The sequence below is a fragment of the Pseudorasbora parva genome, chromosome 13 (genome assembly GCF_024679245.1).
Source record: "Pseudorasbora parva isolate DD20220531a chromosome 13, ASM2467924v1, whole genome shotgun sequence".
Classification (NCBI taxonomy): domain Eukaryota; kingdom Metazoa; phylum Chordata; class Actinopteri; order Cypriniformes; family Gobionidae; genus Pseudorasbora; species Pseudorasbora parva.
In genome coordinates this window covers 29412082-29427501 of record NC_090184.1, presented here as the reverse complement: position 1 = coordinate 29427501, position 15420 = coordinate 29412082, and the positions used below count along the sequence as shown (strand labels likewise).

The window sequence follows — 15420 nt, the reverse complement described above, 5'->3', positions numbered from 1 at the left end:
TAAATATTTATAAAATAATAATTTATAAAACATTGAAAAATGTAATTCATTATTTCAAACTTGTGACCGGTAGTGTAACATTATATGATCTGTTCCAGATTATCGACGAGCTGCGTTTGGCTCTTCGGAACAGTACAAAATATTAATAATAACAATAACATACAGAGGCATATACAGTCTAAATCTGCCTCTGCAACACAGCTCTCAAATAGCTCGCCGTGATCGTATAGTGGTTAGTACTCTGCGTTGTGGCCGCAGCAACCCCGGTTCGAATCCGGGTCACGGCAAGGCGAGTCAGATCTTTTCTGTGCTATTTATGACAAAGCTTATGAGATTACACATTATGTTTTATGTCTGTGCAATTATATTTTCTTTTAGTAAATATATGTGACATAGCAATGTTACTAAGCAGCTTTACACTATTTGTCATCGTTGAATAGGATTTATTGGAAAACGATCTCTTTAAATATTGTCTTCTTTTAAATATCGGCAAAATGACTGCATCCGTCCACACACAAATCTCCTTTAGTTTTTTTTTCAGTTTTTTTTTCTTCACATGGATCATTCTTTCCCTCATGAATCCAATGATGTAATGCAAATCTGGCGTCATATCCTGTTGTTTAAAACTGGCAGCCTTGAGTAGCAAACATAATATCCTCCTATGTTATGAGTATTGATCTAAGTGGACGAAGCACTGATTCCCCGTTTCAATCTTACAATACAAAACATTTACACTTTATTTTTTAATACACGAAAGCGTCTTGCCGTCTTGTACCGGGGCTTTTATTTTGAAACTTGTCAGCAAGATACTGGTTGTTTTGCGTCTCCTGTTACGGAATTTTCATTGAACCTGTCGAAGCTGTAAGAGAGGGGAGTCGAGTACCTGCATCCATTGTTATTTTACTTTCAGTTTTTATTCTGGATGACGATAACGCGTCTCTGAACGGGACCCCCCAAAGCGGACTACCCACCATGTCGGCTGAGGAGGAGAGGGGGGTAGTTCGTGTCAAAGTCAAGGTGAGAAATTGTGGGGACCGAGCAAGCAAGCGGTAGGTAGAACCCCCCCCACACACACACAGACACCAACAGTGGGATGGAACGCAACAACACACAGCATTTCATAGTTCAGCCAGGCCAGCACATCAGACAGTGTCTGGTTGCATGTCTGCGTCTGTCGTAACGTTATAGCGTTTTATCAGCCCTAGTCTTCATGCCCATCGCTGTCATCTTAGTTGTTTACACATCGTGACCGCATCATAATTATTCGCTAGCAATATGGGCATTATTATAGAATATGTTTAATAAACATGATTTAATCCATATCAATATTTTGCTTGCAAATATATTTATCATACAATTTAGTGTTATAGTCATCTTTTGTTGTTCGTGTCACATAATTGTTCAACATATACACATGAATCATATCCAATTTAGTCGTTGTCATACTGTTGCAGTAATAATGAGTGTCACATGATACGTGCCATGTGTTCTTTCGCTTGTTTTTCAGCTATTTCTCAGGTGTACAGTTTTTATGAATACGAAAACCAACATGCAGATGCAGGCCTTAGAGAACCAGCATAAATGATTTAATGGATCTTAACAGAGTTTTTTTGCTGGTCTGTTTCTTTAAGAAGTCTCTTTGGACATAAGATTTAGGTCAGTGAATTTAATTTTAATCACAGTGAACTTGTAGTTAATCAAAGAGCTACACTGCCATAACTGATTCTTCAGACATGAGATTAAAAACATCAATAATAACAATACATTTTTCTACATTTTTATCTTCCATATCAACCTTGTCACACAATTTGTATTATATATATATATATATATATATATATATATATATATATATATATATATATATATATATATATATATATATATATATGTGTGTGTGTGTGTGTGTGTGTGTGTGTGTGTGTGTGTGTGTGTGTGTGTGTGTGTGTGTGTGTGTGAAATGCTTAACATGCTAATTTTGTCCGCCCTTTTCTGTGTCTGACTGTGGTGACAGTTTAATAAAAGTGAATAAAATAGTCTGAAACCACAATTCATTTGCCTTAATTAATTTGTTCAGTGAATGCTAGATTTTAGATTTATGACACATTCATTTTGCTTTTGACAGTGTTGATCCCTAATTGAGTCCGTGCTGTTAATGTTAGTTAAAACTATTTGTTTTGGTAATTGAAATAAAGCTGAAATAAAATTAAATGGAAAAGATGGAAAACATAAAAATTAGAAATGTTGTTGAAAAAAACTTTACTGAAATAAATGTTTAAGTTGTATTGAAATTACTCAAAGTCAGTTAAAGCTATATATATATATATAAGCATATAGAAAAATACTAAAACAAGTTAAGGGGAAAATAAATATAAGTATTATAGAGAAAATGGAACAAAGTAGATTTGTCTCGGTACTCAAGAGTTAGTTGCGTCAGAGATGGCAACCTAAATCACAAAGTTTTAGAGTAAATACATGATTTTAGGTTGTGAACCTTGACAGGTGCTGCAATGTGTTCAGCTTGGGACAGATAACCTTGTAGTGCTGTGCTTGATGTATTTTTGCACATTTGTAAAAGTTCAGACTTTAGAGTAATCTGTACAGCCGGAGTCAGTTTCCCACGGTTGTCTGCAAAATCAACAGAGACTCACTCAACAGGCAGTAAATCCACCTGAATAAATAATGTGTCATGTGATCAGATGATTTACATTTCATAGGATAATAGTTCATAGTTAATAGCCTTTCAGGACATGAAGCTAAATAACAAAACATGAAGCTAAATTACAAAATTGTGTTATATAAAATAGGGAATGTATCCCATTGTCCTTGACTTTATAAAATAGTACTTCTACTCCATGCTTTCTGTTTGTCTGTCTGTTTGCAGAAGTGTGAAGGGGTGTTACCGGTGGAGTTCCGCTCCTTTGCTGTTGATCCTCAAATAACCTCATTAGAGGTGTTGCAACATATCCTGATACGAGCCTTTGAGCTGAATGGGTAAGTGGGAAAATATATTTATTTTTGTGATAATTCTGATTTAGATCTATTAAAAAAAATATATTGATGTGCAAAATTGTATGGTTCTTTAATAGCCCTGCTAGATAAAATTAATTGCAGCAAACATAGATGGTGTCTTATTTTCTTTGGTTTCCTGTAGGAAACGCAATTTTGGGATTAGTTACCTGTCCCGTGACCGGGGAGGTGTGGAGGTCTACGTGTCTCTGCTTTCTGACTGGGATTTAGATGCTGCGTTTGTCAGCGCAGCAAAGCCTTTCCTCCAGCTAAAGATGGACATCAAACCATCAGAGGACAGTGAGTGAACTACACATTCTCTTGTTTGGAGGGTATTACATGTCAGTCTCAGTAGATCCTGAAAATCTGTAACTCCCTTATGATTATTTAGAATGAAATGTTGATTATCCACAAATCAATAATCAATCAATAAAAAACAGACTATTTATAAATAATTTGTTTGATGATTTCTTTCAATTCAAATGATTATACAGAAGCTATCTGTATTTTGAGTACATTTCCTTATAAAAATATATCAAAACAACATGTTTTTTTTTTAATTTTACAAACATTTTGCATTGACCTTTAAAGGCACAATAAGGTTTTTTGATCCAAAAACCACTACAACAGTGTTATATATTTTGTTGGCTTACGTTATCCCAAATGTTTCCAAGAATTTTTAAATCCAGAGAAATAAGCCATTTTAACTAGGACACAGGCGGTGTCTGCATTTCGCCTGTCAGTGACAGACATCATACCCGTGTTACCCTCGATTTCAGTATTTTGTAGAAACCATGAAAACATCAAAGACACTTGAATATATTGTGAGTTTTGGCAAAAAAGGCAGGTCCAAGGCACTCAGTTAAGTAAAGGATGAGGAAATAATTAAAAAGCCTTTATTTGGTATGGCTTAAATCATTTTAAAACACAAGAGCCAACATGTTTCGACCCAAATTGGTCTTCATCAGGGCAGAGCAACACAATGAATGAGAATGTTAACAATTTATATGTTACACCGCACCCATAACCTAACAAACATCCAATTAGCCTAACAAGGACTAATACAATCAATTAATCCAATGAGGCAATCAGGTGTACAGGATTGGGGATACCAACGTAATAGGAAAAAAAAAAAAAAAAAAAAAAAAAAAAAAGACAAACTCCCCTTTAACGTGGGCTACCTGGATAACGAAGCGCGTTATCCAGGTAGCCCACGTTAAAGGGGAGTTTGTCTTTTTTTTTTTTTTTTTTTTTTTCCTATTACGTTGGTATCCCCAATCCTGTACACCTGATTGCCTCATTGGATTAATTGATTGTATTAGTCCTTGTTAGGCTAATTGGATGTTTGTTAGGTTATGGGTGCGGTGTAACATATAAATTGTTAACATTCTCATTCATTGTGTTGCTCTGCCCTGATGAAGACCAATTTGGGTCGAAACATGTTGGCTCTTGTATTTTAAAATGATTTAAGCCATACCAAATAAAGGCTTTTTAATTATTTCCTCATCCTTTACTTAACTGAGTGCCTTGGACCTGCCTTTTTTGCCATTCGTCTTTTCCCTTTCCCAAGAGCACCGATTACAGACTATTTAAACTCCACCAGAGCGCCGGGTTGAATCTGTTACAGTATATTGTGAGTTTTATTATAGCTCAACACAGTTAGTCTTATTGTTTAAATCTCATTTTCATGATTTACAGCGAGTACCATGTTTTACCATGCCTAATATCGATCTAGCTTACAGTGTGCAACAAGTAGATTAAGTATACTTGGGTAGTAGCCCCCAAACAAACAAGGAAGCATTATAACATAACTATAAAACCTCTGCGAATTCCAGGCGTCATCAAGCCATGCCTTTGTTTTCAATTAAAAACTTCTAGCTGAGAAATTTTTTATATTGTGGCTTTACTTAAGATTAATCCTGTTTTAAATGGTGTTTTTGTTTTGTTTTTCCCTCTCTCATATTCTTCCCAAGGTCCCGTTTTAGAGGATTGGGACATAATAAGCCCTAAGGATGTGATTGGCTCAGATCAGTTGCAGGGAGAGAAGAGGTCATTGGCGTCTGCTGCGCTTCCCTTCACACAGTCGCTGCTGTCCCAGGTTACTCATGATGTTCTTGACCTTGTCAGCCAGCTGATTTACCAGCCAGTGTCTACTCCGTTCAGTCAGGTTTACGGTCTGCTACATTTATACTGTAATTCATGGCAGTTAACCCCCAAACAATTGAATGCATTAGATATTTCAGGAGTTCTTGAAGGCAAAAGCTCTTTTGTTCTTGTAAGAAGCTTTGTGTTGACAAACTGATAGAGGGAACATTTTAGGCATTTCACTGGCACTGACTTTACACACTGTAAAGTTTCAGGAGTAACAAACCCATTTAAATACGGGAGTTTATCCCCTAAATTAAAGTTTTGCGTGTGTATGGAACCCAACTTGAACACAAATTTCATAAAATTTACGAAATAGTTATGACACATTGGTAAGTGTAGCGGTTGTCTCGTGCAATTGGCTTTACAATTTTTGACCAAAGTAATACAGTGACCAAAAGCCTTCTCGTTTGGGCTTAGCTCATAAAGCCATCTAGTTTATGGAGTTAATAAATGGGCAGGAGCGTATCTCAATATAGTATAAAAATGTTTGGATTTATTCAAGTTTATTATGTGCTTGTTCTTGTTTGTTGCTTTTTTTTTAGCTAGATCTGACAACATTAAAAGACACATCTCTGATATATGTTAATATAACAACTAGTTGCTCAGTTTGGTTCCATACACACTGTAGAGTTTTCTAAATGTGGTTGTGTTGGGGGTAAACAGTTTATGACCCAAGACCGGTAGTGAATAATGAGACCAGGAGTCAGGAGTGCAATTAATTTAAGAAAAATTTACTTAAGAATAGTTTGCAGTTTCATCAGCAGAATCCAGCTTCAAGTCTCACAAGGAGTTCGTAGGCTACACTCCTCCTCTTCCCGTCTCGTCGCCCTGCTCATCGTACATACAAATGTCCCAACAGTTATTTGATTTTCAAGGTCTATCCACGTCATTACTGCAAGGTGGATGATTCTGATTGGCTCAGAGAAAATGCACAGTCCTGGTAAATTTCCACACATTGTAAGTTAATCGGATGCACGTCTCCATAGACGTGTCACTTGTTGACACTATCACTCCGGAATTAGGCCTGTAGTGACCTTCCAGGTCTGTCGCAGAACAACAACTCCACCTATCTCTTAGGATGGCCATTTTCAACACTGATCTGTAACACAGAATACTGCGCACATACAAAGATACACAGTCTCTTCAAGGTTGGAGCTGATTAAGCTCCAGTTCTGACCAGAAACTTACTTAAAACATACTGATAACGCGCTTTCTCTCAGTGAGAGGTGCAGACATTAGTACAGGCAATATTCATCTTGACTCTTTAATGTTTCAGTGAAAAGGAAATATAAAATATAATAAATAAATAGTCTAAAATACAAATACACATTTCATATCTGGAAGCTGGGCTAAGTGAGCAAACAATGTTACTGCACTCCTGTTATATTAGGGGTGTGTGATACCTCCAAAAAACACACAACACCTTGTTGCTATCAAGTGTTTAGTGACACATCACACATCTCAAGGCCAGACCCTCAGTGGTTCTCTTAACCAAAATCATAACTTGAAAGAATAATTATAATAATTATATATATATATATATATATATATATATATATATATATATATATATATATATATATATATATATATATATATATATATATATATATATATATATATATATATATATATATATATATATATATATATATATATATATATAAACACACACACACATTCTTTCAGTTGTCACAGCATGAATTGTTCAGGAGTTCATTCAGTTGTACAATTTAGTTGTTTTCCCGTAAATTACTGATCTCAACAGGATTAGGCACTGAAATGTGAATTGACAATTTACCTGCAGTGTGTACGTGGCAACTGATAACTAATTTATTTTATTCCAGATATTTTGTGTCTTAAGAATGTTTCTTTCCATCTATCTTCCAAGTAATATTATAGATTTAGCTACAAATATAAATGTTGTACGTTTCTTTTATCTTTTCCTCACATTGTACCTACCTCTCCATTCAGGTGGGTCGCACTCTATCGCGTGTGCAGCAGGCCTTGAGTTGGTCCTATGGGGAGGAGGTGAAACCATTCAAGCCTCCCTTAAGTGATACTGAATTCCACAGTTACCTGAACAGCCAAGGTCAACTGACCCGGCCAGAAGAACTAAGACTTCGTATATATCATGGTGGGGTTGAGCCATCTTTACGCAAGGTAATGAAACTGTTTTACTATTATTTAACTAATCTTCCATGAGTGAGTGAGAATGGAATGTTTAAGTTTGTTTGTGAGATACAGTGATATAATCCATTACTTTGACAAACTCTTTTCAAATTGAGTTAATTAAGTTATTTTCATTAGTGTTTTGTAATTTATTTATTTAAAAGCTCCATAATGTGTATTCAGAGCTAGACATTTTTTTTTTTGGATATGTTTTATATCATGTGTGTGTGTGCGACGTGCGTGTGTGTGTATACATGTATTTTTATGACCCTGTTCTAGAGTCATGGTAACTTAACATGAGGTAACTTAAATAAAATGTTCTGAAAACCTGTTTTAATCTTCCTGTTTAATCTTTTTTTCCCCTTTCAGCTTCATGAAAAACAAAAATGTCTTCAGGGTTGGGCAAGGCCAAAACAATAAACAAAACACTGATTAAACCCAATTACAACTAAATAAACTCTGTAAAGTAAATAAAGTAAAATGCAGTAGTTACCTAACTCCCTGGATATCCCAAACACAGAAAAAAGATAAATGAAAATGGCACCCAACCCCTAGCGCTTAAAGTATTAAAGTAAAAATTATTTATACGCTATATTTACAAAAAAAGGTCAACATAACTGCCACAAAAAAACAAAATGAACACTTTAATGGATGGAAACACTATGAAAAAAAGTCAAATTAAGAACACTTTACAAGAGTAGCATGCAAAAGAATATACACAATTTACAGAATATAAGCAGACTACACCACTTTAACACTATCAATACAGCATGCAAACAAAATCTCTTCCATGTCAGCGTCCAAGGATATATTTTAAAGTTCGCTCCAATCCGCCAATCCCAGGGTACGTCTCAAATACGTCCAATTAAGGCGAAACCACCTGAGAGAACGAGAAAAAGTGAAAGAGAGACGCATACCCCACACACACTGGGAAAACAGCAATATATCTTCGGATGGAACCGTATAAACATCTTGAGGGCAACTTCCAGACAACTCATGTCCATTTAAGTTCCAAATGCAGTCCTCTTTGCATTTTAGCTGACTTTTTTCTCATACATCTCAATTTTTTTGTGACAGGTTGTTTGGCGATACCTCCTTAACGTATACCCAGATGGTCTGACAGGGCAGGAGAGAATGGATTACATGAAGAGGAAGACGAGAGAGTATGACCAGCTGAAGAGTGAATGGACAGCACGGGCCAGCTCAGAGGATCTGGAGTTCATTCGTGGAAACGTTCTAAAAGATGTTCTTCGAACAGACCGAGCGCATCCTTACTATGCAGGTTCAGAGGACAGCCCACATCTCACCGCCTTGACCGACCTCCTCACCACCTTTGCTATTACACACCCACAGGTAAACGTGTGTCAACTCTTTGGTGACACTAGGATATGCCTTTAATTCTCTGGAATATAAACTGTCCTCATTTGCTTTCGCAGGTGTCTTATTGCCAAGGCATGAGCGACATTGCCTCGCCAATCCTTGCCGTCATGGACAACGAAGCTCATGCCTTTATCTGCTTCTGTGGCATTATGAAACGTCTTGAAGGCAATTTCCGCCCTGATGGACAACTCATGTCCATTAAGTTCCAGCATCTCAAGTTGCTTCTGCAGTATTCAGACCCAGAGTTTTATGCCTACTTAGTCTCAAAAGGTGCTGATGATCTGTTTTTCTGTTACCGCTGGCTGCTTTTGGAGCTGAAACGTGAATTTGCTTTTGATGATGCCCTGCGAATGCTGGAGGTCACTTGGAGCTCCTTGCCACCTGATCCCCCTGAGACAGAGGTGGAGCTTCTGGGGCCAGCGTTTGAGGCAGATCAGCCCAACAGCTCACAGAATGTCCATCAGAATGTGGACATGGAGGAGATGGAAGAAAAGCTGACAGAAAGGCAGAGGAGACGCCACATGCTAAGACCGTCTCGAGAGGAGGCAGATGGGGGGCGTTCCCTGGTCATTGAGGAGGAGAAGGGGCCACGGAAGGAAGGCGAAGGAGAGTATGGTGTAGATGACATGGTCAAGAATGATGTCACCGCTCAGGCTCCTTCGTTTGAAAAACAGGCCAGTTTTGGGGAATTCAAGTATTATAGTGGCCGTAACGAGGACAGCTTTGAGATGAATGAGAATGATTGTTCCGATCCCACGTTATCTCCTGTACAGTTTCAGTCTGCACACTCTACGTTGCAATTCTCAGTCCGCCAGTCAACAGAGGAAAGTGAGGATGACCCTGGAGAGCAGGAACCTCTTATCTGTGATCATACGCCATCATCTCCAGGACAAAGAGACTCCCCCAATGGTCAGGCCGCTTCCCCAGCATCATCTCTTCCGTCCTGTCTACCAAATTGGAAAAGTAGCTCCAATCAGTCACTGGAAGCATCTAATTCTGCAACCAGTTGGAGAACAGCATCTCCTGATGCCCTGTCAAAATGCACATCCTCTTCCTCTAGTGGGGACAAACCTGTGTCTCCTGATAAACCTTCTGGGGGATCCATGTCCTCACAAGGTGTAATAAACGGAACTGGGTCTCCATCTCCATCAATGGTCGCAGGAAAATCTTTATTGGCATCTCCCTCGCAGGGTTACAATCGTTCACTTCTCTCTTCGCCCGTTTTATCTTTCAGCAAGTCCCCGTCTTTGCCCAAAGCATTCTCCAGCAATCTCCCCTCACCATGCAGACCCACTGGGTCTGGCTTAACCTCTCCAAACTCAAACAAACCAGAAGGAGGTGGCGTTAAACCCTGCTCGCTTCCCCCTCCGCAAGAGTTTGGGAAAGGGAATCCCTTCATGCTTTTCCTTTGCCTTTCTATCCTGCTGGAACACCGTGACCACATTGTCAAAAACAGCCTAGATTACAATGAGCTGGCCATGCACTTTGACCGCCTGGTCCGTCGCCACAACCTCGGGCGTATTCTGCAACGAGCTAAGGCCCTCTTTGCAGACTACCTGCAGAGTGAAGTATGGGACTCAGAGGAAGGGGATGAAGTCAGCTTGGACTCCCCAGTCACAGCAGAGACATCCCCTCAAACACCCACCACTAGGCCCCCTTTCCTCAATGTACAACCCTCTCAGGGTGCCTTCCCAAATTCAACTTATAATCTGGCCAATACCATTCCCTCTCCAACAACACCTATTGCCCTTTCTCCGTCCGCTTCTTGATTCTGTGCATTAGTAGATCATCTCCAGAAACCAGCTCGGGACCACAAATGGACCCAGAAGCAAGTTTTTCTGTACCATGCCGAGTCACAGCTTACCTTTGTGCTTTACATATACGCTTTATGGAGCTTCTTTTGTCTTATGTTGACAACCAAAGCTTAATGACTTTCTCTTTTTCTTTTTTTGCCTTATCCAACCTTCCAAGTGAAGCCCCTTTCATTGTACTGTATCTTTTTTATTGCACTTTATTTATTGTCCTTTAAAAGGGCAGGCCACCTTGTCTCATTTCACTTTGTAAATATCACTTTCAAAAGGCACACTATGGGCACGTAAATCCCGTTATAGTATCCTCACTTACCTAGGAAAAAGCAACAAGATTTTACTGTTATTTATTTATCTGTGTGCAATAGTAATTTTGGATGAAAAGGGTTGAATCAGCTTCTTCTAAGATTAATGTGGATCTGTTGTTGTAGGGAGGAAAATGTTTACCCAAGTAAAGCTTTTGAGACGCCCTTGAGTAAATTTATTAATGAATTTGTTTGACATTGCCAGCAACAGACGTGTATTTGGTAGTTGTCATTTGTGCTTTATGAGAACCTTAAGCCTTGACTTTTATTCGTACAAAACTTTTGAGCGGAGATGAAGGTGCTGATGCATTATACGGTATCCCACCAATGTGAAACCTTAAGTTATAGAATAGGCAACATTCAGCCCCATTCTTGAATTAATCTCTGAACTACCAATAGAGCTCTCCTCTCCTCTATAGTGTACAACAGCTATTTGGCCTCTAAGCTGTATTTCTACAGGCAGTGGCTGTTTTGGTAAAGCACCACTCCTACTAAGATCAACATGGAGAATGGCTGGTAATTTGGTGTCACTTATCCTCGTCTTTGTTGGAGAAGTGCCTCATTCCACTAAATTAGCCATTTTTGTCTCTCTCTTTTCTGTGTAAATATAATTTTAGTGCTTTCAACCAACTTCCACCAAAGGTTTGTCTGTTCATTCGTTGCCATAATGACTTTATTATCAAGAGGCAACAATCAAGGACCCCTGCTTTTTTGTTTGTTTTTAAATCACGGAGTATTACAAAAGTGTTTATGCCTTTAGAAGAATGCTTTTCACTGGAGACCTTGTAGACTCATTCTGTATGTCTTAATACCAAGTGTTCTTTCCTTTTTTTCTAAGTGCTAAAATAAATCCGCACATGGACTTAAAAAGGATTTTCCTGGAAAGTGGAACAGTTATGAGTCCTGTTCATCGGCGTTATGTATACAACATGTATGTATGTCTCTCTGATTTAGATTTGGTTCTATATGATAGTATTTTACTCATACTTGTGGAGAGACTTGCTAGACTGAATGCTTGCAATACTCCTATTTGTACAATAAATTCACTGAATATTGATTGATCAATGATCATTCTTTCATAAAGCAAACAGTGTTTAAACCATTACACACAGAAATAGTATACACTATAACAGGCTGGATATTTTATCTTAATTTTGGTAAATGGTAGCTGGTTTCTAGCAGGTCCAAGCTGGGAGATTGTTTTGGGCCAGCAAAATTACCTGGTAAACCAGCTTAATGACTAGCTACCATGTTCCACAACACGGCAGACGTAGATTTTTCCATCAGTGATTATCAAAAGTGGTAACACTTTATAAAAATGGTCCGTTATTAATAGATAACTATCCAGGAAGTAATGCAGGACTAATGCGTAGTATACATTAACACTTCAGCTATACTATTAACTAATATAGAAACAAGCTGAACTAATCAATAAGTAATATTGAATTCAGGATTAAGATAGTTCCTTATTATGTAATTAATTGTTACTGAAAGACTGGTGTCACTAATAATCAATAGGTAAAAAGGAAAAAAATATAAAGAATAACTAATTAATTACTAATCACAACATTAAAAAGTCTGAGATGTGAGAAATCTTCTTTTTCTTTCGGCTGTTCCCTTCAAGGGTCGCCACAGCGAATCATCTGCCTCCATCTATTCCTATCCTCTGTATCCTCTTCTCCCAGACCAACTACCTTCATGTCCTCCTTCACTACATCCATAAACCTCCTCTTTGGTCTTCCTCTTTGTCTCCGAAACATCTCAAATGTGCTGTCCCTCTGATGTACTCATTCCTGATCCTATCCATCCTCATCACTCCCAAAGAGAACCTCAACATCTGCAGCTCTGCTACCTCCAGCTCTTCCTCCTGTCTTTTCCTCAGTGCAACTGTCTCCAAACCATACAGCATCGCTAGTCTCACTACTGTCCTGTACACCCTTCCTTCTTGCTGGTACACTTTTATCACACAACAGACCTGACACTTTTCTCCACCCATTCCAACCTATTCTCAATGTGGTCATAAAATGCATCACTAATTACTTAAGTGTTACCTAGTCATTATGCAGGAACTTCTAGTGATCTGGAGCATTATTTTAAAGTGGAAAACATTGTTAGTAGATCACTAGCAGTTCTTAAAAATTGTCCTTTGTTATTCTGAATAAAGTAATAAAATGTATCACTAATTACTCAAGTACCCAATAACTCTTCAAGGACTACTAGTGATCTGGAACAATATTTTAAAGTGAAAAAAACATATTTTCCACTTTAAAATAATGCTCCAGATTACTAGTAGCTCCCGCATAATGACTAGGTAACACTTATTGAGTTTATTTATGACTTCATTCAGAGTAGAGAACATGATTAATTACATCTCAGACACAATAATGTAGTGATAATTGGTCAGTTAGTTAATAGTTATTAATGAGGCTAATCTCACTCAGTAATTATTGATTACTTAATACGGAACTATCTCCTGGTTAAATTCGATGTTACTTACTGATTAGTTCAGCTTTTTTCTATATTAGTTAACAGAAGTGTTAATGTAGTGCTACTTATTAGTCCTGCATTACTTCCTGCCTAGTTATCTATTAATAACGGACCATTATTCTAAAGTGTTACCCCAAAAGCTTACCGCTTTCCAGACTAATTTGTAGATGCCATGACGTCTTGATTTGGTATACACAAGGTTTAGACATTAACATTAGTGTTAGTTATTAATGATTGAATTGTTGTGGTGTTTGTTGCTTTAGTATCAAACTAAATTAGTAATTCGAGCATCTTGTTGCTGAAAGGAATGTGTAGATATAATGCTTGTTAGTGACATGTTATCTATTTCAGTCTTTATCCTGTTGGAGACCCCCACCGCTGCACATCTCGGATATCAGCCATTTGGGGTTCTTGCAGTCTCTGCTAAATCAGCTGCTGAGTCTAATCAGGTATTTTAGGTAAGGGCAAATGTGCAGTGGGGTGGAAGGTCTCTACATGGTTTGTAAAGCACATTAAATTAATTTGAAACTGCCAAGGAAATGGTACGTCTTGGAAGCATTGGTTTGATGCAACAATGTAGCTAGTTAATACATAACTTGAAAAGCAAAAATCTTGACAGCTATCATGTAATTTTTGTGGTTTGTATGTTTAATAGTAGCAGTGTTTAGGTTTTTCTAATGGATTTGTGTGAAGTATTTTTTTTATTTATTCCATTCCAACTTCCGCTAAAGTTCAATCGCAATTGTCTGGCTTTGATATTCTAACATTCCTTTAGTAGAAGTAGAGACATTTATTTTATGTTCTCAACTAGCCTATCTACCATTCTCCCTGCTAAATATTCCTCTGTTAGTGGAAAATACATTAGTTTCCGCCCTGTTTCTACTCGCGCTTGAAACGTGATCAACTCTGCTACACATGTAAGTTAGCCTATAAGAAATATATGATGGCACGATATGTGTGTTAAAAATGGAAGTTAGCTCAAGTAATCCGCAATAGGTCTCCGGGTGCTCTTGACTGGTCGATTCTTATTTGTTGATCAAGAGCTGTAGTAGAACAACGTATTTCTATGCCTCTGGTTGAAACTAGGGAGAATCATGGAAGGCATACTAGCGCCGATTGGCCATAGCATATGATTCTTGGTTGGAGCCGGGAACGTGATTGGCTGTCATAACCAAGACTAACCACGATTTAAAGGTGGCCATGGAGCGCCAGTTTCTTTAACGTGCACTGTACTCTCTATCATGTAGCTGATTTCTTTTCTTTTGAAAGTACATAATAGTTCGTGGCCACTAAAAGTGTTAGTTTTGGATCAAAATGCCGAAACCCGGGATCGAACCAGGGACCTTTAGATCTTCAGTCTAACGCTCTCCCAACTGAGCTATTTCGGCGGATGATGTGAGCAATGTGTAAAGTTTTCCTCTAACTATTGCTTTTATTTTAGATACGTTTATAACTTGTATGTGGTTGTGCACAACCCGAGTAGCCCTTAGAGACGGACGACTCTGCCAGCCATTTTAATTAAATTACGATCTACCCAATTATTTTGAAGGGATAGTCTGCCAAAGAAAACAACAGCTTGTCATATTCACACTTTCGTGCTTTTTGAAACCGCCACTTAATGATCATTTATGCTCATAGGTAATAAAATTATAAATTATAAATTAATAAAAAAAAATCAGCAAATGTAAGTCGCTGTCTCATTTCAAAGGCTGTGGCGCCCTCCTGTGGTCGTATTTTCGGCCGCGTTTATCATCGAGGATGTCTTATTTCAGAAAATTAAATATGAAATTGAATTTTATTACCTATGAGCATAAATGATAGTAATTTTTTTCTTGGAAATGTAATCCTTATTTTTTCTAACAATCAGGCAGCCGCCCTCAATAGTATTTACAGCTGACAAATCTACCCACTTGAGGGCGCAGCAGCCTTCGAAATTATACTATATAGTGTCACGTGGTTTGGAGGTAGTCGTCGGGCCAGTGGCGCAATGGATAACGCGTCTGACTACGGATCAGAAGATTCTAGGTTCGACTCCTGGCTGGCTCGCATCTTTTCTTCGTTCAATTAATTAGTAGTAAAGTTTGTATCCATCACGTCCAAGCATTTAATCA

At 38.0% G+C, this 15420-nt stretch overlaps 1 protein-coding gene and 3 non-coding genes across 4 annotated transcripts; 3 read left to right on the top strand and 1 right to left on the bottom strand.

The window, feature by feature from the left end:
* The first annotated feature begins 215 nt into the window (after window positions 1–215).
* Window positions 216–287, top strand: trnah-gug (transfer RNA histidin (anticodon GUG)). The gene has a single exon. It is a non-coding gene; the product is annotated as a tRNA-His (tRNA).
* On the top strand, window positions 271–11879 carry tbc1d25 (TBC1 domain family, member 25). The gene is made up of 8 exons (XM_067413825.1): window positions 271–289; window positions 911–1017; window positions 2885–2994; window positions 3155–3309; window positions 4983–5107; window positions 7132–7320; window positions 8407–8682; window positions 8766–11879. The coding sequence occupies exons 2-8, from the start codon at window positions 973–975 to the stop codon at window positions 10476–10478; spliced, it is 2613 nt and encodes an 870-aa protein (XP_067269926.1). The 5' UTR covers window positions 271–289; window positions 911–972; the 3' UTR covers window positions 10479–11879.
* Window positions 11880–14624: 2745 nt separating this feature from the next.
* Window positions 14625–14697, bottom strand: trnaf-gaa (transfer RNA phenylalanine (anticodon GAA)). The gene has a single exon. It is a non-coding gene; the product is annotated as a tRNA-Phe (tRNA).
* Window positions 14698–15282: 585 nt separating this feature from the next.
* On the top strand, window positions 15283–15355 carry trnar-acg (transfer RNA arginine (anticodon ACG)). The gene has a single exon. It is a non-coding gene; the product is annotated as a tRNA-Arg (tRNA).
* Window positions 15356–15420: the final 65 nt, after the last annotated feature.

What these genes read in the sequence shown, in the direction of transcription:
- tbc1d25 (XM_067413825.1), top strand. Translation starts at nt 973, where the DNA reads ATGTCGGCTGAGGAGGAGAGGGGGGTAGTTCGTGTCAAAGTCAAG. An exon ending in TAGTTCGTGTCAAAGTCAAG is followed by an intron (nt 1,018 to 2,884) that starts GTGAGAAATTGT and finishes GTCTGTTTGCAG; the next exon opens with AAGTGTGAAGGGGTGTTACC. An exon ending in TTGCTATTACACACCCACAG is followed by an intron (nt 8,683 to 8,765) that starts GTAAACGTGTGT and finishes TTGCTTTCGCAG; the next exon opens with GTGTCTTATTGCCAAGGCAT.